Source organism: Metopolophium dirhodum, chromosome 2 (assembly GCF_019925205.1).
Source record: "Metopolophium dirhodum isolate CAU chromosome 2, ASM1992520v1, whole genome shotgun sequence".
NCBI classification, from domain to species: domain Eukaryota; kingdom Metazoa; phylum Arthropoda; class Insecta; order Hemiptera; family Aphididae; genus Metopolophium; species Metopolophium dirhodum.
Genome location: NC_083561.1, coordinates 10,094,153 through 10,117,549, shown reverse-complemented (window position 1 = coordinate 10,117,549; position 23,397 = coordinate 10,094,153). Strand labels below are relative to the sequence as shown.

General features: G+C 30.4%; 1 protein-coding gene across 1 annotated transcript in view; it reads right to left on the bottom strand.

Annotated features, from left to right (window-relative positions):
* Nucleotides 1–1,571: 1,571 nt before the first annotated feature.
* Nucleotides 1,572–23,397, bottom strand: part of LOC132938447 (uncharacterized) — a 61,206-nt gene continuing 39,380 nt past the window's right edge. Inside the window, 18 exon segments of the mRNA XM_061005283.1 lie at nt 1,572–2,539; nt 3,141–3,218; nt 3,220–3,309; nt 3,412–3,567; nt 3,795–4,040; nt 4,108–4,199; nt 4,284–4,473; nt 5,393–5,509; nt 5,791–6,030; nt 6,107–6,687; nt 7,280–8,218; nt 8,289–8,447; nt 8,560–8,658; nt 8,834–8,968; nt 9,304–9,456; nt 9,555–9,701; nt 11,751–11,885; nt 22,745–23,236. Of these exon segments, the coding sequence (XP_060861266.1) occupies nt 2,315–2,539; nt 3,141–3,218; nt 3,220–3,309; nt 3,412–3,567; nt 3,795–4,040; nt 4,108–4,199; nt 4,284–4,473; nt 5,393–5,509; nt 5,791–6,030; nt 6,107–6,687; nt 7,280–8,218; nt 8,289–8,447; nt 8,560–8,658; nt 8,834–8,968; nt 9,304–9,456; nt 9,555–9,701; nt 11,751–11,885; nt 22,745–23,236 (4,274 nt within the window). The 3' untranslated portion in view covers nt 1,572–2,314.

Here is a 23,397-nt window from a genome sequence, read left to right as displayed (position 1 = left end):
TGCATAATAATATATTTATTTATTTATTTCGATTTAGTACATAATAACATAGCTCAAGCTCATCAGCCATCAGAGCTGGCACATCGTTGAACATTGATTTGATGATTTCATAATTTCAGAAATCCAAGCACCACATCTCGCTGAAACACGATGGTTAAACGGCTTGACAATTTACATATAATAATTTATAATCTCATAATCTCATTGAAAAACAAATGAGAGAAGAGCCTTGATATAAAAATATCAAAGACCTCTAATAAAAGCTATTGTTAACAACCTATAAAAATCGATTAGGTATTATGGGTATACAATAAGGTATAATGTGCGTAAAACACCCAATTATTCCCAATGGAAATAAAACAATTATTGGTTATTAAAGTGTGATGGTAATTTAATAATCCCATAATTACATTTACTATAAATTTAAAACACCAACTACATTTAAAGAAATTAAAATTATATTGTAAAGGCATAGGAGCTTACAGAATTTAGTGTCTAGATTTCACTTTGGTATATTCCTACTTTACGGGACACGTTTTTTTTTGCAATTTTTGTTTTTGAAACTTATGTTATTAAGTAGGTACCTACACTAGACCAATTAATCACAGACATTTTTTTCACCCAAAAAATGACCAAGTACCCTAAAAAAGCCAAAAAACAGGGTGTCGTAAAGTAGGAATGTTCCTTTACTTCTTTCATACATAGTCTGAACATTCTTAGGTCAATAAACTTTATTGTTGTTTTTAAATAGTTAAAATTTAAATTTTGACATTTGTTTCCAGACATGATTAAGAAACATTTCCAAATAGCAAATGTACAATCAATTAGTACTCTATTGTAATTATTTTAAATAATACAATTCTAATTTATAATTTAAAAATTAAAGGTGAGCTACCACATCAAAATAGTAGATAAGTATGTAGTATTATTGATTAAAATTTATAATTTATAAATAGACAATGGTAGTATGTTATGGTTTGGTGGCTTTGGCAGATCGCAGATGATTAGGTGATCTCCAATAAAATATAATTAGGATGCACAAAATAATATGCTAATTCTGTTTTATTATTAGTTACAAGTAATAGCAACTCATTACAATGATAATATATAGGTATTAGGTAGTATGGCATAATATGATAGATAATAAAATACAAATAACGTCAATTCGTATTACATATTATATTAAAGTCGACAGTTTATGTATTCCAAAACATACATATTATTATTATATAGGATAAATGATAATGAAGTACATTGTATATATTGTATATTGTATAACACACATAGAATAAAATAAAATAAGAATATATTATGAGTATCTACTACAAAGATTTGTAAATTTCAAAATATAAACTTAAATTATGAACCTTCATTTTGTGGTTGTTATTCAGTAAAACAGAGGAAATGCAACACACTAGTTACTTTTCAATAAATAATAATTACAAACAAAATTAATACAAAATGATTTTATAGTACAACATTATGTGTTATTAGTTAATACATATAAATTATATGATATAATAAGTAAAACTAAATAAAAAAAATAATAAACGACTAAATGCTATGGTCAAACACATTTCAAATGTGTAAGAAAAGTTAAAGCAATTCATATGACATATTATATAAGACATAAACTAAAATTTTAGATAATCTAACATTCTCAAATAACATTGAATTGTGTAAGCAAACAGGGTAATGTTTCAATTATAAAATTAGTTTAGTGGATTTTTATCACACGATGATACCATTTTAGATGTAATCGTTTTTAGTATTTAATGATAAATAATAATTGCAAGAAATTAAAATGCAGCCAGAAATGAATAAGAAACGGAAATCCAAGAATTCACATATTCTTCGTCGTGTAATGAAAAATAATTTTTGATTCTCCAATTATAATTTATTAGGAACCGGATATATTATGATTTCACAATGGCTAACTTGAATAAAAGGGAGATCTACACAAAATATACAATTATAATATACATGCATATAACACCACATTAAAAAAGTCCAATAATAAAATATGTACAACTTGTTTTATAAATAGGGATGAAAAAACTAATAAAAACATTTAACTTTCATGTTTTGGATCCAAATATTAGTCCTTTAAATGCAGTTTTAACAGGTAACAAATAACTAATAAGATGATTAAAAATAAAACCAAAATAATAAATAGTTACATATAAAATTAATAATAAAAATATATATATATAAATATATGGGTATACATAGTGACACAATAAACAAACAATATTAATTAGTATAAATAATAAATAATAGTTTTTAAAATGGTTATTAGCGAGTAAATCAAGTATCACTTGGTTTTCAACACTACGCCATCACTGAAGTTAATCATTTTCATGACTGGCTCATAATCCCCGGCTAAATAGAACAGATCATTATTAACATAAATATTCTCTAGCCGTTTAGCATCCTTTTCAATGGTTGAACTGAACTCTTCTATTGATACCACTTGACACCCATTCATAATGCTTTGTACATCATTAATGTCATTATGAGGTGATTTGAACAAAGCTCCCTATAATGTCATAAAACATAATAAATATAGACTGTGATCATAATAAAAACTTGAGTATATTGTCGTAGGCGTGACTAGAGTTCAGCCGTAGTGTCAGCCTAGCTCTTATCTTAATAATGAACTAAAAAAAGCACTAAATACCCAAGGCCGTAGTTTTTAAAGCCCCCCTCCACAATAAAGTATTTATATAATTTTAAAAAAAGTCTGAACTACAGAAATTGCTTTAACTTCAGAAATATTATTCATCTACAGCTCTGGATTACACCCCCTAGCTACAAATCAAAAATTTATAGTACAACAATAATATCCAATAATAGATGCGTACCGTACTGTCGTCATCTATCTTAAGCCTTTATGGTAGGTTTTTCCGAAGTCAGGAAATCAATTTGACAATACACGTTATTAACAAAATAAAGATATTACCTAATTTTTTAGAGCATATCTTTGTAAGTTAATAGGAATTATAATGATATTTATTTAAATAAAAGTTGTAACCCTTCTAACTTAAAAACTCAATTGACCTGCGCCATTCAAAAATTACAGGGGCAGCCCAGGCACCCTAGACTGCCACCGTAGACACACCTATGTATATTGTACTAACCGGGTATGGTAGGTTTCCAGTAAAGTTACTAGCCGTCTCTTCAGGGTGATAGAACCAAAATACTTTTACTTGCATTTTTTTCCTGGTTCGTCTCCCACATACAGTTAACTTTACCGATAAAAGGTCGATCTAATTGACCAGAAGATAGAAACACAGCACAGTCACCAATCTGGTTACAAACAAAAAAATATATTGTTATAAAATTATAAAATTTCAAAGCAAACAACACAAACAGAACAAAAATATATAAGTATTGTAATTTGTAACATACACTTATGGTTTCGTCTCCTCTACTGATGGACCTATAAAAGGTCTTCTTATTTCCACCACGACCTGGACGCTTATAACTGTCACCTGACCATTTCCATATTTGCTGGTCAGACAAAAATGTTGGTACGTCACTGCTTTCCACTTCACTGGAGTCATTCTAAAATATTTCAATTGTGTTAATTTTTTTTAGTTTCTAGTTTTTTTACTACCTATACATTTTTACCATACAAACTATAAAATATGTCAGTTAATAAACCATACAATAAGTCAGCATAATGTGATTCAGATGATTAAATAATTCAGCATTAATAAATTAGATTTATAAATTATTAAAATATATTCAAATTGCAAAAATAGTTTGTAAATAATACCGGTTTTACTTACTTCTTTGGATTTGTCATCATCATTGTCATCATCGTCATCATCCTCTTCAATGGTGTCTTCAATAAGTGTTTGAGGTGACAGAGTGGGTGGTTCGGATACAGAAAGCTCAGAATCTCGATGTCGCTTATGCTTTTTGTGATGTTTTTTGTGGTGTTTGTGTTTATGTTTAGTTCTTGATTCGTCGTGACTGTGCTTGTGTTTTCTATGTTTGCGTTTCTTTTTCAGTCTTCTTCTTTCATGATCATCCTACAAATATAGAATAATAAATGAAAATACAATTCACACAACATTATAACAATAACGAGACACTCACATCGACGGTAGTTATTTCTACATCCGGTCGACTCGGACTGACGGGTATGCATTGTCGTTCAGCGAGTTCGACCGTAGTAGAACTATCCCGTTCTGAAACCACCAATGAACACAACATAGAATCCGAAATCCAAAATTACCCATCACCAATCAAAATTATAAGTACTAAATACTAACCTTCATTAGTTTGTTCAAGAGAAATGTCAGACGACTCTGAAGTCTGGCTTCTCACGGGAACAGAGTTATATGATGTGTCTCTTTGTGGAAGTGAAACAGTATCGTCTAAACTTTCTACACTGTCTAACGATACATTTGAAAACTTTCTTTTCTTAGGGATCACTGCTGGTTTATTGACAGTACATGGAGACTATAAGAAACATTTTAATGATTATAAAATACTTAAGATTATACATAATATATGTTAGGTAAATGCAATAGCGTGTGTCATAAAAAAAATTGGTATTGCTCAAATAATTTTAACCTAACCTAACCTATCCTTCTGAATACTGTCATACCGACCTATTTTTTATCTATCAATACCCACCCACCCACCCTTATTTAAGGTGTTGCCCAAGCAACACTTGAACCCTATGTGACATGCCACTGGGTATATATATGTGTGTGAATGAACAAGTGTGTATGTATGTGTACATTATATATACAGAAATGCGAATGGGAAAAATACAATACAATATAATTTAAATGTATACACATTAAACATAAAGAAAATAAGTATTTTGAATATAAAAAGGTCTGTTTCAAAAAAATATTAGTTTTTCAAATATTCTATAAATTAACTGACTGTTGGGCTTTAAATTATTCTTATAAACCTATGAAAACAATAAAATAATAGACTTTAAAGAGAAATTGGTAAAATAAATATTTGTATTCTACAACTCAATAACTGCATAATATATTTGTTTAATAATTTTGTATGCACAGTGTTTTATATTTGTTTCATTTACATTGGTACCTACTTCATTAACTCCACTTTATTTTTGGAACCTGTAGCTTTTTTCTTATTTAATAATCATTCCATCGTTAAGAATTTACAAAATAGTATGATAAACTACTATTATTTATAATTGAATAATATTTCTGTTAACCGAGTTATTATTTTCAAAACATTTTATTTATACTTAAACGTATTATAAACTGTTTCAAATTAGTTAAATTTAGTTAAAATATGAATAAAATGCGGAGTATGCTAGATAATTGGTAATACTTTTTAAATTTAAACCTGTAAGTATATTTGTATTAGATGTTATTTAATATTTAGTAAATACCATTCTATGCAATGCATCAGCTATTCGGCGTTTTTTACATACATATTCTGGCATTGCTAGTATGTCGTCTTGGTCTTGGATCTCGTCATCTTCATCTTCCACATCCCAATGTTTAATCTGTAAATTCAGAAGTAAATTAAATTAATTAATGTTAAATGTAAACAAATCATTTGTAGTATAAATATTTAATTCTTTAGCATTTATTGTTTGAAAATACAATTATTTTTAATATGAATATGTAAATATTTATTTAAACTTATGATTCCAGATTTTATTTTTATCAAAATATATTTAATAATTCTGACAAAAACCTTACAAAATTCTAAGTTATTCCAAGATGTTCAGTAATATTATTATTAATAAGATATATTTATTATATACTAATTATAATAACTTACTTTAACTTCAGCTTTTAACTTGGGTTTTATTTTGTATTGGCCAGAAGACGGTGTCTCTATATTGTTAATTTTTATTGTTGAAACCCTGCTTAACAAGCCTGACGATATAGAAACTGGTTTTTCTTTCTTTGGAGTTAGAGACAGATGTTTTTTAATGACTTCATCAAAAGGATTTTGGATTTTTCTTGGTCGTCCGACTTTTCGTTTCTTCAAGGGTGGTATAAATTCATCCTCACTAATCTGAAAAATAAAACAATGAATTTAACATTTTAAAAGGGAAAAATAGATAATTCAATCAAAATATTATGTTGCATACAATTGATGATGTACAGCGTTTTTTGACAATTTTTTTCTGATAGACCTTAGCATCATCTGATAATTTTTGAACATCAGACAATTTAGCCATTGATGAGACTGGCGATAATGTAGGTGGGGTATGTGTAGAATCCTTTCTAGGTGAAAAAGGAATCCATGGTTCCAACACAGGAGGAGAGAGATCTGAAGATGAGGAACTAGAAGTCTTGTGTTTGGCTTTTGAACTACAATCCAACTTCAACCGTTTTTCTTTAATATCTTCATTATTACTATTGTTATTATTTCCTTCGTCACATTTCAATACCTTTTTCGGACGACCTGGTCCACGTTTTACTTGACCAGATGATGACAAACTTGATTCAGATACTTTTCGATTCAGAACTTTGTCTTTAGAGTAATTAGGTAACTTTTTTATTGTATCTAATTTTGAATTAACTTTCAATTTGTCAACAGACTGGAAAATATCGCTAGTCTGAGAAAATGATTTTTTGGTGTATACTTTTTTAGTGCCATTTTTATTCATTGTCACCTCAAGTGGTTTAGTAGTATTTTCTTCAAACTCATAACTGCATTCATTTTCCTCTAAAATTAAAACAAAAACATAATATATAAGTTCATGTATTCACAAAAAATACTTGCAAATATCATAATATAATAGGGCTGGCTTGAACTTTGTTGCTTTTAGCATGATTTTACCACCAGCATGTAAATTTTCTAATTTTATATTTTTTTTTTTTTTTGCTTTTTAGATTTATTGCTGGATAAGCTATTCATTAGTTTTGTGACTTAACTAATGAAAGAGCAAAATATTTTAGAGTATAATTATAGTGCAATTTAATTTTCTTAAATTTTAAATGCATATTCCTGATTTTACAATTTTTAGTGCATGTTGATAGTTACAATTTTAATGATTTTAAATTATATGATCAACAATATTTATACTTTGAAAAGCATATTTATTTTATAATACTATGTGTCTATGTATATGGTATATTTATTGTAAATTGATGATCATATTTATTTATTTTTTTAAAGCACATAAATTTACTTTATTAATTGCATAACTGCATGCATATGTTGTACATGTTTAGACCATTGAAGTTCAAATCTTAATATTATATAATATAAATAAGTAAATATATATATAAATATAAAACTTGATTACCACACTTACCAGTTAAATTATTATTGTTTGAGTAACTCTTACTGACAGTGTCTTGTTCAGAAGTCTCGCTGGATTTTTCAGTTTCCAAAAACTGTTCAGCCAACAAAAGCAAATCAATCTTGTTAACGCCTTTTTCTTCTGTTTCCTCTACAGTATTTACATTGGTATCTATTGTTTGTACATTTTCCTCCTCCAAAGTATTAACTACAACTTCTTGGTTATGATAAATATCTAATTGTTCACTAGAGTTGCGTTTTTCAAACTGTTCAATACTATTCAGCAATAGCTCTAATCCAGTAATATCTGGTGTATTAGAATTCTCAGCTATAGATAATACAGAAGTCTGGGTAGCACCATCAGTCAAAGGCTGGCCATTATCCGTGCAGTCTTGTGCACTCTCAGTGAAATTGGGTTCTTTACTCTCTTCAGTCAATGGATGATAAGTTTCATCTTCAGTTTGAAGATCTGTTTGATTGCTGGCGTCATGTGATACGATCGCTTCAGATTCCAAAAGTTGTTCTGGTGCTGAAAAATCTTGTTTTAAGTCTTTTTCAGGTTCACTGATGGTAGTGTTACAATAGTCCAACGAAATTGACACATTTTCTTCCGTGTGTCTTGAAATTGTACTCTTCTCAGTAATAGACTGCTGTACTAATTTGGTTTGGACAGTTACAGACTCAGATACTGTTTGTATGTCATTGATTTGGTTTTGACATCCAGATTGCATTTGAGTTGCAATAGTCAGTCCTGAGTGTGGCGGTTGAAGATGACTAATTAGTGGTTGAGCCACAATAGCTGACTGTTGTTGGTTGAAAATAATCATCTGATTTTCCGGTGACGTCAACTGTATTAACGGTTGTTGATGCGTACTGTTGTCGGTTAGTTGATGGTGAGTGTTTATGAGGGCCGGTGGAGTGGAAGAGCTGACTTGTTGAATTAGGTATGAACCTGAATTAAATCATAACAAGTGAATTAAAAATCGGAGAAACAGTTATTAAGTAAAAATAATAATATTTACCCGAACTTGCAATAGACGTATACTGTGGATGGTGGTTTATGATAGGTGATATAGTAGCCATCTGTTGCTGTGGTTGTTGGATCAGAGTATAACCTTGATTGGGTTGATGGTGATTCTGTGTTTCAGACTTGCAATAATCATATGGCATAGTCATTAAACCTACATAATAATATTTAAGTTAATAAAATACAATAGTTCTATATAGGTATAACAATTAATAAATAACATGAGTTGAAAATATCTACATTTCTGATTATTTGTTTTTACTAACCGGCAATAGAGTTTTGAGGCAAAAGAAAATATTGGCCAGATTGGTCTTGGACTAGTTGATATCCAACTGGCTGCACGGTCTGCTGTTCCAAAGCAGGAGCTTCACATAAAAAAAAAATACATATGAGACACTTTTAAATTATCTATAAAAATAATATAATATTGGAAGAGAGAAAAATCGTTTAGACATCAATTTAATATGAATTAAAAACTTTTCTAGTATGATAGAGTATAAACAAAATCAAACAATATTGTTTAGAGTATCTATTATCTACCTCTTAACGTAGTGTTTTGAAAACTCCATTGACTTCCGATAGTGTTTTGAGGAATATTGCAGCTCCCAGACGATGGCCATCGGTTAATACCTGCTGTTGACCCAGTCGTCATGGAACAATCGTTATAGGACAAAACTAATGGACATACACCGAGTTATCATACATTTAACACAAATCGTGTAGCTATATCATCCAGACGCAGTGGTATATATTTATTACTAATTGGTTTTATATGAGCAACTTAATTGATAGTTGAAACGGTCGAAATACTATAAACATTGAACTATAGTAATAATATAACTATTAAGTATACTCAATATTACGTATTTTTTTTTTTTTTTTTAATCGAATATTAGTTTGTTGTAGGGCACAGTGACCACATACCGTCTAGACTAAAAATTCCTGACTAAACACGCCACTGATAAATGATGATACAGTTTTTTATAATAATGTGAAATGCGTCTGTTTACCCATTGTCTGCATCGGTGACTGATGAACGACTTCGGGCATCGATACCGTCGTAGTGGTCTCTCGTTGCCTTTGAACCTCCGTGTTGGAAGAACTTTGAGTATACCTTTGTCTGGCAACAGCTATGCCCACCGGTATATTTCCACTGACGCCAGCTAAATCGAATTACGTTTATAAGAACATGTATACGGAGTGGGAAGGGTACTTATATAATATGATGGGTTTACGGTAAAATAATAACTTAGTTGCGTACTTTTGATGGTTGTCGTTTGACTGCATTGGACAGTGGAATCTTTTTTCTTCAAAACCAGTGACGGATTGTTCTGCGACGCATACGTTGTATATTTGGTCGAATTAACAGAGTCTTCGTTTCGGGTTGTTGCAATCGGAGTGGGAGCAACTACATTGGAAGAACAAATCAAATACTGAATTACAATTATCGCCAAAACTAAAACAACTATACTTTTATGTGTACCTATAATATAATATAAGTAAATATTAGAAATAACACGTATAATAAAACTAAATTGTTGGAATAACACCATTATTTGCATATTATTACTGTTCTCTTTCAGTGTTTACCAAAATAACAACCTATGTATAAGCTAATAAATTATTGGGGAATAAATCTATCCGGTTTCCATTGTACTATGAACTTCCGCGGTTAAATTGATGATGCTAAAAACAAGATTGAAATCCGTTATCCGCATTAATTCTCACCACGCACCCGACCCATAACATACAACCCACAACATACAGTTTATAACACACAAACGCACTGCTCCCTATTGATTACTGTCTAGGAAATATTTAGGAAAAATCAACATGGGAATTATGTACAGCAAAAATTACCCGTCAAAAAAAGAAAACTGTGCACATATTAATATTATACATAAATGTTAGGTATTATAACATTTTTATAGCTAAATGGGTTGAACTTATCAAAATACTACTAATCTTAGTTATAATTCTGTATACATTCATATGCTAAACACAAATTTTTATATTCATATTTATTCATTATTATTTTTCGGAAAGACTGAAATATTTCAAAGAGACATGGAGAATAGCTTTAAAAGATTACTTAATTATGATTTGTGAATTATTTACATAAAACGATAATACCTATTATTCAATGAATTGTATATTATCTTGACATACAAAATATATAAAAGAAAGAGAATACTGTACAACTTATGTACAATGCAAGGTATCAAAAAAAAGGATTTTAATGTAAGTACGAACGTACTTTTAGCTTGTATGTATTTGTATACATATTATATTTAGCGTAATAATATTACTTTTGGTAAGTTTTAATGTTGTTCACTGTAGACTGTAGAGTGCAAGTATACAATCTGTGTGGTTATTTTCTTTTTAATACTTTGGTGTGCCAAATCAATTGGAACGTAATCCGCTTTCGCGAATGTTTTTTTGTTAAAATTATTTCTGCATTTAAATTGTGTAATTATACATATTTGAATGAAAATGTAAGTTTTTCGTAGACCGACAAGAACATTAATACTTACAATGATTAATTTATGAGTTTAAAATTCAATATATTATTATCTATATTTTTTAACAACAATAAGACAATGTATCGTTTTATTGTTATAATAATTTGTATACAATGGAAAAGTAAGATAATAAATAATAATATTAAAACTCATTGCATTACTGTCGATTATTCAATGTACAGTGTTGTCCGGAAATGTCATCTCTCTCGACGAGGGTGACTGCATTATAATAAGCATGAAAGATATAATATACGTCTTGGGTGACGTTATAATACTCAAATCACGAAATCATAAAAAAGTCAAAGTGACTACATTTACATAATTTACATTACAAAAAGCAAAATGAAAATAATATACGTTTATAATAGAAAGATTTTGTACAACCTAAACGCCTAGTCCAATAAGCATATAATAAAAAAAATATTTTTAAAAAATCATTGAAACCAGCGACACATTAACACATCAGTATACTAGCATTGTTGTACAGTATATGAACTTTAAATAAGCAAAACTATAAAAGTGTTTTTACCATGACGTTTACAAAATGTTTTTTTCTTTAAAATATTAAATAGTAGCAGATGTCATCAAAAACATATTTGTAACCGTGTTTCATAATAGACCCTATTTCAATATTGTACAATTGTGGTATTTTATTACGATCTTATTATTTTAAATGTATTAATAATAATACCTACTGTAGCCCATGGCGTATTTACGGGGGGAGGATCAAGAGGATCACCGTATATAATATTATATACAATTTAGCCGAAAAATTTTCGGAGTCTTAACTTAAAGCCTCTAACTTTAAATGCGGGGCTACTGGATAAAATCATATCCCCCTCTTCCCCCAAGACAAGAACCTAAATACGCCACTGCTGCAGCCGTACAGGTATAATATTACATTATCGTTATAACTTCAAGAAATATATTCTTACCTATTGTCAATGGTTTACTGGTGATCAAAGCGTGGCTTTTCCCAATCGGCCTTTTTCGCTTTTTGGACTCTAGTAGTGGCGACCGGTCCGCCGATCCATTGGGCGCAAGTTTCACCAATTTCGGCATTTCTTTCACTGTAACCAAAATATTAATTTACTGTTTACTCTAATGCAACTGAAGATCTGTGAATGTAATGTAAAGATGAACTAATGAATCATTATTCATGAATACCATAATTATCGCTTTTAAATTTAATTAACAGCTGCTGTGCACTGTATCTACATAAATGTAAATTCGTCAAATTATTTACACAATTTGTCGAGAAACGAGAATGTTTGGTTTTTATACACAATGTTTTGAGTTCTCTATTACAATTTTTTTTTTTTTGTATAGTACCTATTGATTTTATATTGCAAATATTTAAATTAAACTTATAAAATATTTAATTATTTTTAAATGAGAAAAAATAAGATAATTTTATTTTAAAGGGATACAATTGTTGAAAACATAATTTAATTTGATGAACCGTAAACATTTAAAAGAATAACCACAAAGCTATATATAGGTATTAGGTACTTACATATATTTTTAATATAAAACATTAAAAATCTAATAAAAATGTAATATTAAAAGTAACTAATATAAGTAATTACCAAACTATAATAATCATCACTTAGTATATTAAATACACAATTAGAAACTTGCTATTTGAAAAAATATATATACTTTTTAACCACTTCGATGTCATGCATGTTATATTATACGTGGAGTAAATCCAAATAATGTTTATACATTTTTAAAATGTAGATAACATCGAATGTTTGAAATTTCATTATTCAAAAATATTTTAAATAATAAATACAAATATAATTCATCTTTAACTAGGTATATATTTGAAGATATTTTTAGATTGTTATATTTTAAATACAATTTATAACGGGTTTAGCATTTGTCGTAAGTCTATGACATTCTCTCATTTATTTCTCTTAAAAATCTAATGGACTTCTTATCTTCTATTGGAATTCCAGAACTCGAATCCTTCAAAATACAAACATCTTTCACATTTTGTAGGATTGATCGAAACGTCATCAGTAGATGGCTTCGGGGGTAATAAATTACTGTACTTTTACTTACCTTTTCAGACCTCTGAGTATAATATTACTAAACACATTTGCAATTTTGATTTTTTTTTCTCAATTTATAAAAAATATTAAATTTCAAAACATCTAAAAGACTGTACCTATTGGATCATTTTTTTAATATTTAACAAGTGTTCATCCATGGAAATGATTACACTTGACGGGTCGTCATTCCATACATAAGAAGTAAATTTCACAGAAATGTAATAATGTATGTCCAATATCTATACGATGACTTATTTTGAAGAGAAAAATTGGCAAACCAATTTCTTATTTTTATTGATAAAGTATTCGGTGTATATAAATTATAAAATAAATATATATATATTTCTGGCAACACGTACGACTGAAGTATTTCCTAAGCTCGCACCAATATTGGTATACGGTATACTTATGGAAACTATATTTGCCTCGCAAAAATACACACTATATAATGCTTTGTTGTAGAAGACAGCGACTCTCTAGCAGCATAGATAATAAAATACTTAAAATTTTTATTATTTAATTTTCTGTTATTGGAAGTATAACCAAACCAAGTGAAATATTTGCTCATGTGCCTATAAGGAGAGCATTTTACGTTTTATATTTTCAGGGGGGGGGGATTTAGAAGGGATGTTGTCCCATACCTAAAAACAAAAATATTTAAACCGCATACTAATGAAAATAATAAATTTAGCTACAGAGAATAATATTTTACAGAAACGGAACGGAACGGAACATAGGACAATCAAAATTCGTAAAAAGCTACAATAGCGATTAGGTATTGTTAATATTTTATTTTTCAACATCATGGTTGCAGCATATAGATTATAATATTATAATCTGTGGTTGCAGTACATCAATATTTACACTGTTATCTTCAACCGGGGAACTTACAACCACCCCATCCCCCGCCTTACGATCGCTGACGAGTGACGAGACACGTACAAAATACTAAATAGTAATGTGTAAGAATTTAAGATAATAATAACATTATTTGGGTTTATTTTATCAAAAAATTTAATAACACAGATAACCCAATTCCGATTTTTATAGTCGAGTCGTAAACACCATAATAATATGCGTTGGTACCTACGTTATTCAGTCGCGATTATTGTTTTATTATTGTCACGAAACCAATCGTGGTTCGCGAGACACAATCGCACGCGCCGACATGCAGGTACACGTACAGCCTCGCAGATAACGCGCTGCACAATCGACGAGTGAGACGTAAATAATACGAAGTAACGAACGACGGCGCCGGAGTTTGACGAGAAAGCGGTGGCGGTGGCGTGGTAGGACGGATCTCATCCGCGGGGTGGAGAAGAGGGAATAAAATCGCGAAAAGGGGGCGAATAAAAACAGTGTTAAATTACGTTTTGGCACAGGCTTATCAACATCGGTCCGCCGGAATGACCTCGACGCGACGCACGCAAGCACACGAGCGTACAGTTTTCGTCGTCTGCTAAAATATCATACACTCCATATGCTTATATAGACATATTATCATAGTTACTGTAATGTGTATACTGTATTGAGTACGATACGTACTTTTGTATACACGACAAATGATACACTCGCACTTTACAAAGCATAAACGGCGAAACCCCCCAATAGCGGACTTGTTGCAGCTCAACGTCGGCAAACGGACATAATATTGTGTTGAAAAATAATGTTTTCCCCTCTGCTTAATTTATAGTTTTTATCATACCCAATATAAAATAATATAACAATATAGGTAGGTACTATCAATTAGCAATTTATTAGACTATTACACTAATTATACAAATATTACTTTTTGTCTTCAAATTTTTCTGGTATATTTTATTTTTTCTCTATTCGCAATTGTAAAATAATATATTTTATTTAGTACACGGTTAATAATGATTATTGATAACAAAATGGGAGATTATTTTATGCACCTGTTACAAGGAATGTATATTATAATACTATATTATAGGCAATAATTATGTTCGAGTGGCTTGAGAATAATAATTGTATTATGTTCAATTTAAATAAACAATGTTTTTTTCAAGCACACAACCAGACAATTGAAAATTGAAAAAGCATTGGAAGGTTTCGGTAGTTTTGCCACGGTATACGAACAATACGACTAGACTATACAACAAATGCTCGTATACTTGTTTTGCCATTTGTCGCAATCGCGCTATTACTGTTGTTATTATTATTATTATTATTATTATTATTATTATTATTATAATTTATATAGAACTTCTATTAACTTCAGTGGCAGGGGCGATTGCTAATTGTTTTATGTTCAATTTACATTTCTGCTTAAACAGATAAAGATAAATAAGTTTGGTGGTGAGATTTATACAATATTATTTTTCCATATATGTACATTGTACAACGACTAAAATTGATTATAAATGCTCATTATGTACACTACCAGTATTTTTCATATTTTTAAATAATTAAATATTAATTTGCTAACAAAATAATATAAAATATCAAGGTGTATTTTTTATTACATTTTTACATTACGTTATTTAACTTTCCGTAATAATAATATTATACAACAATATTATTCGGAAAAATTAAAATAATACATAATAAAATAATCATAAATAAAGCAAATTGCAGTTAAAAGCGGTATACGGCTTTATATAATTTTACTAGTAAATTAATATATAAAAATATGTAAGAACAATAGTGGTAGTACATATTATTATTATGATACGTAATATATACCTAAATTTTTAACTACTATTGTTGTCACACGTTGCTGGGAACAGACAACTATAATAGGTACCTCTACTATTAGATTACGCGCCACAACTCGTTCTCGGACCCGATTTCCCGACTGCCACTGCGATTTCCATGACCCTCAGCGACCGTGAATATTGTTATAAATAGAACACACCACACTACCATAGTGTACACAATATTTACTTATTTATTTTTATACAAACATCAGCCAAGATACTTTACTTGCACATCATCTACTTCACGCGATACATTTTTATACAATAAAAATTATACGAAAAGAAAAAGGTCGTTAACTGTGGATAGTATTTATAATCAATGATATTATTGAAACGATTACAGCTGCAGTGGTCGCCATTATATTAATGAGCGGCACAGTAATTATTCGTATTATTGTTTGCTGTAGGATTCCGATACGGGTAATTTAATTTTGAAATTGAAAATTCTATCCACCTCTGGAATTTGTACGTTATTCGTGTTTAATGTTACTTGGTCCGTGTTAATGTAACTTAAACACGTAGAGATATCCGATCCGTCTTGGCGGTTCGAAATGGATTCGATATCAACAATGTTTACACGCACTTAAACATTAAGAGGACGTGATACCCGCATGTGTTATCTCCGTCTTACAAATGCGTAACATGGCAAATTATACGCTCAACAGAACACGTTTAGCTCCGTTAATTTAAAAATTAGAGTGAATTGACCTTTTATAAAATCAAAAGTTAAGATTATTATCTAGCCACCCCATGGGGTTTTTATTGTATTTTAAATTTAAAGCGAGTTATGAGTATTTTAAGATCTACAAACTATTTACAATTTTAAAATACTCATAATTCGCTTTAAATTTAAAATCTTATATTATTCATAACTCGATTTAAAATTAAAATATAATAAAAAGCCCACGAGGTTGCCTAGATAGTGATCTTTACTTTTAGATTTTTTAAGAGATCAATTTACTCTAATTTTTAAACTAACTGAGCTACACTTATTCTGCTGAGCGTACAATTTCTATGTTACGCACTTGTAGGACGGAGACAACACATGCGGGTATCACGTCCTCTTAAACATTATATTGGAATTAAGTATCGACCGCTGTAAGTTGCACCACTGAATATTATACTAGTATACAATATTATTGCATATGTATGCGAGTTTCGTAGATAAAAATTAATTAAACCTATTAACTGTAAGTAATGATATAAAATGTATATACCTATATTTGAATATTTATATTGCTCATATTTCTTGATAATTTTTTTCAGTGTACCTAGGTACGTAATTAAGTAAAACTGTTAAATGCCAAATAGTAATTTTCATTTTTCTGATTATACATTTATGCACGTTAACTGCAAATATGATTAATAAACTATAATATTTTGTAATAATATATACACATAAATAATGTAAGTTAAAGATGTAAGTACTGAGTGTGTGGGTAGGTACTATGTACTATATTAAAGTTTTTAGTAACTGGGGCTTAAAAAATGTTTATAAATCATTGTATTAAATATGAACAGTTTAAAAACAAGTTGTAACAACGAATACCAAATGAAAAAAAAACTGTAGTATATTTCATTACCATAATATTTTGAACTAATTTGAAGTGTATCATAGAATCTATGACATAGATGAACCGTTCAACATGACGTTACTGAACCATAACCTAAGTATAGGTATTATTTCTACAATAAAATTATACGATTAAAAAAGTGTATTAAAATTAATAGTTATTAATTTATACTTTTGCAGAGAATTATAATCTCGGAAAATAAAACGCTTTGAATATTTTTAAATTTATATTCTCGAGCAGAATCGGAATGAATGAAGTATACTATATTATATAGATTAGAAAGGTAATTCTGTAGTAGTCGAATCATCATGGTAGCCAGTACCAAGGTATGGTTTTTTTTAAATGTTTTGCTGATAAAAATAAATAGTTAAAAGCATTTAAGAGCCACATAAGCGACTGAGTCGAATAAACCAATATATAGGTTTCAAAGTTAAAAGTTTAATGCTTAATCCCGCGGCTTCCCACACTATATGCGTACGGCGTGTGTGCATTTATCTGAGTAAAGTGCGTAGAAATAAATAGTAAAAATAATAATAGCACATTTGCAGAGCGTATAGTTTGTACATGGAGATCCGATTTCGTTTATTATTGTTTAAGCACCCGGTAAAAAACACGAATATCATCATTGTTCAGCAAAATATTGGATATTTGTTATCGTAAAAATTGTACAACTACTGTGATAAAAAAAAAAATGAAAATATCAACAACAGTATAATGTTCCAAGAAACTAAATATACGTAGTGCGCACTACGCAGTCGTAATGTAATGATATTAACACGAGCGACAGTAATATTATTATTATTATATCCAAGGCTGGGCTTAACGAGTTAAAAAGTTAAAGTTAAGTTAAAAAGTTAATTTAATTTTAACTTTTTAACTTAACTAGTTACTTTTGGCTTTTCATTAACTTAACTGTTAATTTGTTAAATTTCTTTCTTAATTAACGAGTTAATTTTTCATTTTAAGAAGTAAATTAAGTAAATTAATTTTGTTTTTAATTTTATAATATTTTACTATTTCAGTCTATTTTGTTTTCATGTTAAAAAAATTGTATCGTAAATTGTTTAAAGTTGAAAATTTATATTATTTGAATCGAACTTATATGGAAATACTGTATGAAGTATTAACACTATATCATATAATTTAGTTTCGGGTTGGAAAAAAATTAAGTACGCTAGCGTTGTATAAACAATTTAACTTTTTTTTAACTTCATAAAAAGTTAACAAAAAGTGTTATTAACTTTTAACTTTTTGTTATTGGTGCATATTAACTTAACTGAGTTAAAAAAAATCATTAACTTGCCCAGCCTTGATTATATCACACATTTTATTATCTGCCGTGAACAGTCACCGTGGCCGTACCGAAAAAAAGATTTAGCGCGTCCTTAGGTAAACATAAAATCGCGTGCGAGTGTTGTATAATAATAATATAATATATTATACGATCGAATGGTTCAGCTGATAATCGCGTAAACTATGCAGTTGTGCGGTAGGTGCCTATGCCCTATGATATTATAAATTATATTATTATGTAGGTATGTATACGGTATACCTTAAGGTATGTGCGGACTTGGCGATAAACTAGCCGAAAAACAGTACGCGCGCGCTCGCAGTGTATTTAATGTATATTTTCACCGTCGCTGAGGAATATTTGTATCATTAAAAAAATGGAACGACACAAAAATTCGTGTGTACAAACATTATTATAATTATGATTATGAATTCGATTGACGAACGATTATATTATAGACAATAACACACGGCGGTTTGTTCAACGTGCCCGCCCGACACAATGAATTTAATTAATATTGTTTGCGAGAAAAGACTCAGAATAAAAAAAAACCTCTGACTAAGCTGGTTATATATTATACGCATTAAAACCGTGTACACTGCAGCTGCGTCGTCTGCTGTGTGGTGCTCAACTCTAGATATTTTCCGGAAGATCATGGTTAGTGAATAATATAATACCATGATTACAATGGACAATATGGAATACGATAAAAGGCACACACGAGTAACGACACAACAGACAACGGCGAACTGTAAACCCATGTCTTTTCCAAGGGCGGTTGGAGGTTCTACTATAGTTATACATAATTTTATTTTATAGAGCTAAAATTTCGTACGGGCATAAATATATATAAGCAAGTTATAGGCACAACCTAAAATCTTATAATTTCCCATTTTTTTCCTTGCAATACAAAATATTTTAATATAAAAAAAATAAATATTGTATTTATTATTTAAACAAAATAATATGAACTTTATGTTGAATACCTATATTATGATATATTTTACAATATCTTATAGTATATTATTAACTATACTTTAGTAATTTAAGTTGGTATTACAAAAAAAAATAATAACTGCAGATAAGTTTGAAAAACGAGATTATTTTAACGATGTGTATAATATGTGTATAAATAAAACTAGTGAATATTTTCATTATTTCGATCGACTAATAATCCTTTACTTTACTTATCGAAATGACACGTCAAATGACATTTAACTGCATGTGAGGACCCAAACATTTGGTAGTGGGAGGCGGGTGTCCCGGAGCTACCAACCCTGCTCGTACGCTAGAGTCGCACTGAACGTTTCTATGGTTTTGTGCACGTTGTTAACCATACATGGTCCCGTAGAAATAAAAAAAAATTGGAATCAAAGGTCAACAATCATAATAAAACTGTAAGTGTGAAATCCTATACAGACGATAGTTCACGTACCTATTACCGTACGGTATTTTCATTCTGAAACGCGTATAAGATGCTTTAAGTCACAAAGTGGATTAAGAGTTGCGTTATATAGGTACTGTAATATACGCACGCTTGTATAGTCATTAATATATTTTAATGAAATGGTCTGATGGCAAAATGATCCCAGAAACATTATTATATAATTCTAATCAACGGTATAATAACATACATCTAGAAAAGTAATCATTTTTATTTTCAACTAAACGTTTATAATAATTGCACCAAAATGTTGATATTACAAAGTGATAATATTGTGATGACTATTATAATAATATTTGCATGTATAAATTAAAAAGCGACCGCCGACGATTATAAAAATTCTATGAAAATCATAATTGTGAAAATTATTTTCACAACGTATTTTGTTGTTAATCCAAAAGTTGTACTTCCCGTTTCATTATTCTAAAATAAATAAATAATTTTTAAAATACTCATATTTACAATTTATAATCAAAATAATATCATGTTGTTGATCCATCGCGCGTAGTAATTTTAAATAAAAATAATAATCTGCTTTTCAATTGTTCAATACTACCACAAAATTATGATAATACACAGAAATGTTGGACATTGGAAATACAGAAGTATATAAATTGAAAGTTTTGGAGGTAATTATACATTATAGTATCATATTCAAATGAAACTAATGGAAATTCATAAACATATATATTTATCTCGACATGCGAGTATATATGTAGTAGAGCAGCGGGTTTTATAATACCAGGCGTACACCAATTACCCTTTTGAAACCGCGAGCGAACGAAAAGTAATCGGAAATTTAACCCTCGAACGAATGACTAATAATAATAATAATTATTATACGTATTCGACGCGAATTCCCTACAAAACTATCAACTAGGAGGTATACGCGTATCAATTGTATAGGTATTAGATACATATAATATGTAATATGTCTATATATAGTAAATTATGGCCGAAACGAGTACCTATACACAGTCATATTAAACAAAAAATATATCATACGGATAAAATGGCATATAACCTTGATTTTCGTCGAGCACCTATATATACGTGGACTTTTCAAATTCAAGGACGGCTATTGATTTTTCTCACCGAGCATTGCGACGTTGGGGACCGACCCTAAAATAGAACAGAATCTGGCGGTGGCGTTATATTAAACCACCGTGGCGGCACGCCTTAGGGTACTGGAACGCTATACGCTTTTCCATCGAGTGAACTCCGCCGAAAGACCGCTACGACGACGGATTTCGGTACAACCCGTCAACATAATAATAAATACGTATGCATTTTAAGTAGATGGGGACTAGATATAAAATTCTAAAAAAAATTAAGTTTTATAATTTGGCCCCTCTACCAAAATTAAAGCCTTATTTAAGAGGTTTGGCCAACGTGTAAACTACGTTAATTATTTTGCTTTTATATACCATGTTTCATATAGGTCATATGAAAATTAAAGTATTTTTTTTTACCCAAGAACCCTTTGTATTGTTTCGATTTATATCCACTAGTAAAACTAAATATTTTATATTATAATATAATCCCGCAATACAAGTATTCAACTTATTATAGGCGTGTATTTATCCGATAACCACTTTGAAACTAAATACACTCAAAATATCAGTAATATTCAGAATGTGTGATTATTGAAAAATATAAGTATTTAAATCTAATAGTAAATATTACTACTAGTACTATCTGCTACCTAATTATACGTTAATATTTGATAGGATGCAACCAATTATTGGTTTGTTTATATAATGCGCTAAGGTTCGTATAATGATTATAAATATATAACCTAAACTGCATAGGTATACATATTTTATAACGTACAACAGTTCATTCATACTATGGTAGAAAAACATTATGTGGACATGTGGTACTAAATAGTAAATACTATATTAGGTCAAACCACAAAATGTAAACGAATAATTATATTATGAAAAATAATTGGTACTATATATATCTGTATCTTATATTTTCCAGAAAAAAAAGATAAAATTCCATGTACTTAGTATAATGTTAAGGACATTAGGACAATGCAACAAAAAAATTGCGTCTAGTCACCATACATAATATATATATATATATATATATATATAGACGTAAAGTAGTCGTTAATTCGTATCTCTTGTGGTGTCAAGCACGCCCTGCCAGGTGATTTTTGGATAATATATACCCCCCTCCCCCATATCATACAACGACGTAGGCCGTATTTAAACCGCGGATTTAGAATATTTTTCTCTTGTCGTAAAACGAGCTTTAATGAATTTATTGATAGATATAATTTTGTAGTCCGTTCTCGAGGACAAGGCGACGTTTTGAATACCGTGTTGAAAAAAAATAATTAAATAAACGCATAGAAAGGTACGTTAAGTTATAACGTATTATACCCTTAATGGTTGTAAAACGAGACGACGACGACTACGACAACGAATTATTATTATTATTATGTTAACGGTCCGTTTAAGAGGAGCGAGCCCAAAGAAGGGCGCACACCACGAGGGGCAAACGTGACACACACCGGTGGGGCGGCGACGGCACAAAAGTCTGTGTCAGCCATTTTGTCCGTCCGTATTTTTCATGTACGCATCGCGCACACGTTAGAAGCCTATATTTTATTCTTTTACACCGCAGGCATCCGAGCGCAACGATATATTATAGAAAAATTATTTTTAAAAAAAACTAAAAACCCAATTTCGGCTTACTTGCGTCGTTGGTATTTTTTTGAATTTTTATTTTAAAACCACAAAATCCGTTATTCCAAAAAAATTGAATAAAAATGTGAGGCGTAGCGGAAGGAGAAGAAAAAAAACTGAACAAAATCGAAATGAAATTACTTTTGCCAGCGGCGGACGTCCCGGCGACAACGGTCGATGATTGTTGTGCGGACGAAACGGCTACGATCGACGGCTGCGTCGACGAAGCGGCGGCGATAGCGCGCACCACGGAACAATTGATGGCCGCGGAGACCGACTGCTGCTGCTGGTGTTGTTGTTGTTGCTGCTGCTGCTGCTGCTGTTGCTGTTGCTGCTGATTGAGATGGTGTAGTGGGAGGAGGTGGTGGTGGAGGTGGTGTTGTTGTTGTTGGTGCTGCTGCTGGTGCGTGACGGCAGCGGCCGACTGGATGCCGGTAAAGTGCGCCTGCGCGCCGACAGAATGCGGCGGCAGCGGGGCGCCGCCGCACGAGGGCGCCACCGAAATGGTTCCGGTGCCCGAGGCGGCGGTCGCCGTGCTGGCGAAAAATGAATACATCTCGAACCCGGTGGCCGTGGCGGTGGCCGCTGCTGTTATGCCGTTGCCGTTTGAACCGCCGACGATGGTGCTCCGGTCTGCGAAACAACATTTAGGTTTTTTTCATATAATATAATATACAATATAGGTACACATAAAAATAATGCGATAATTTTTATATTGTGCGACCAGCACGTGCGTCTATATAATAATAATAATAATAATAATATATAATCTTTAAAACTTGTAAGTCATCGTC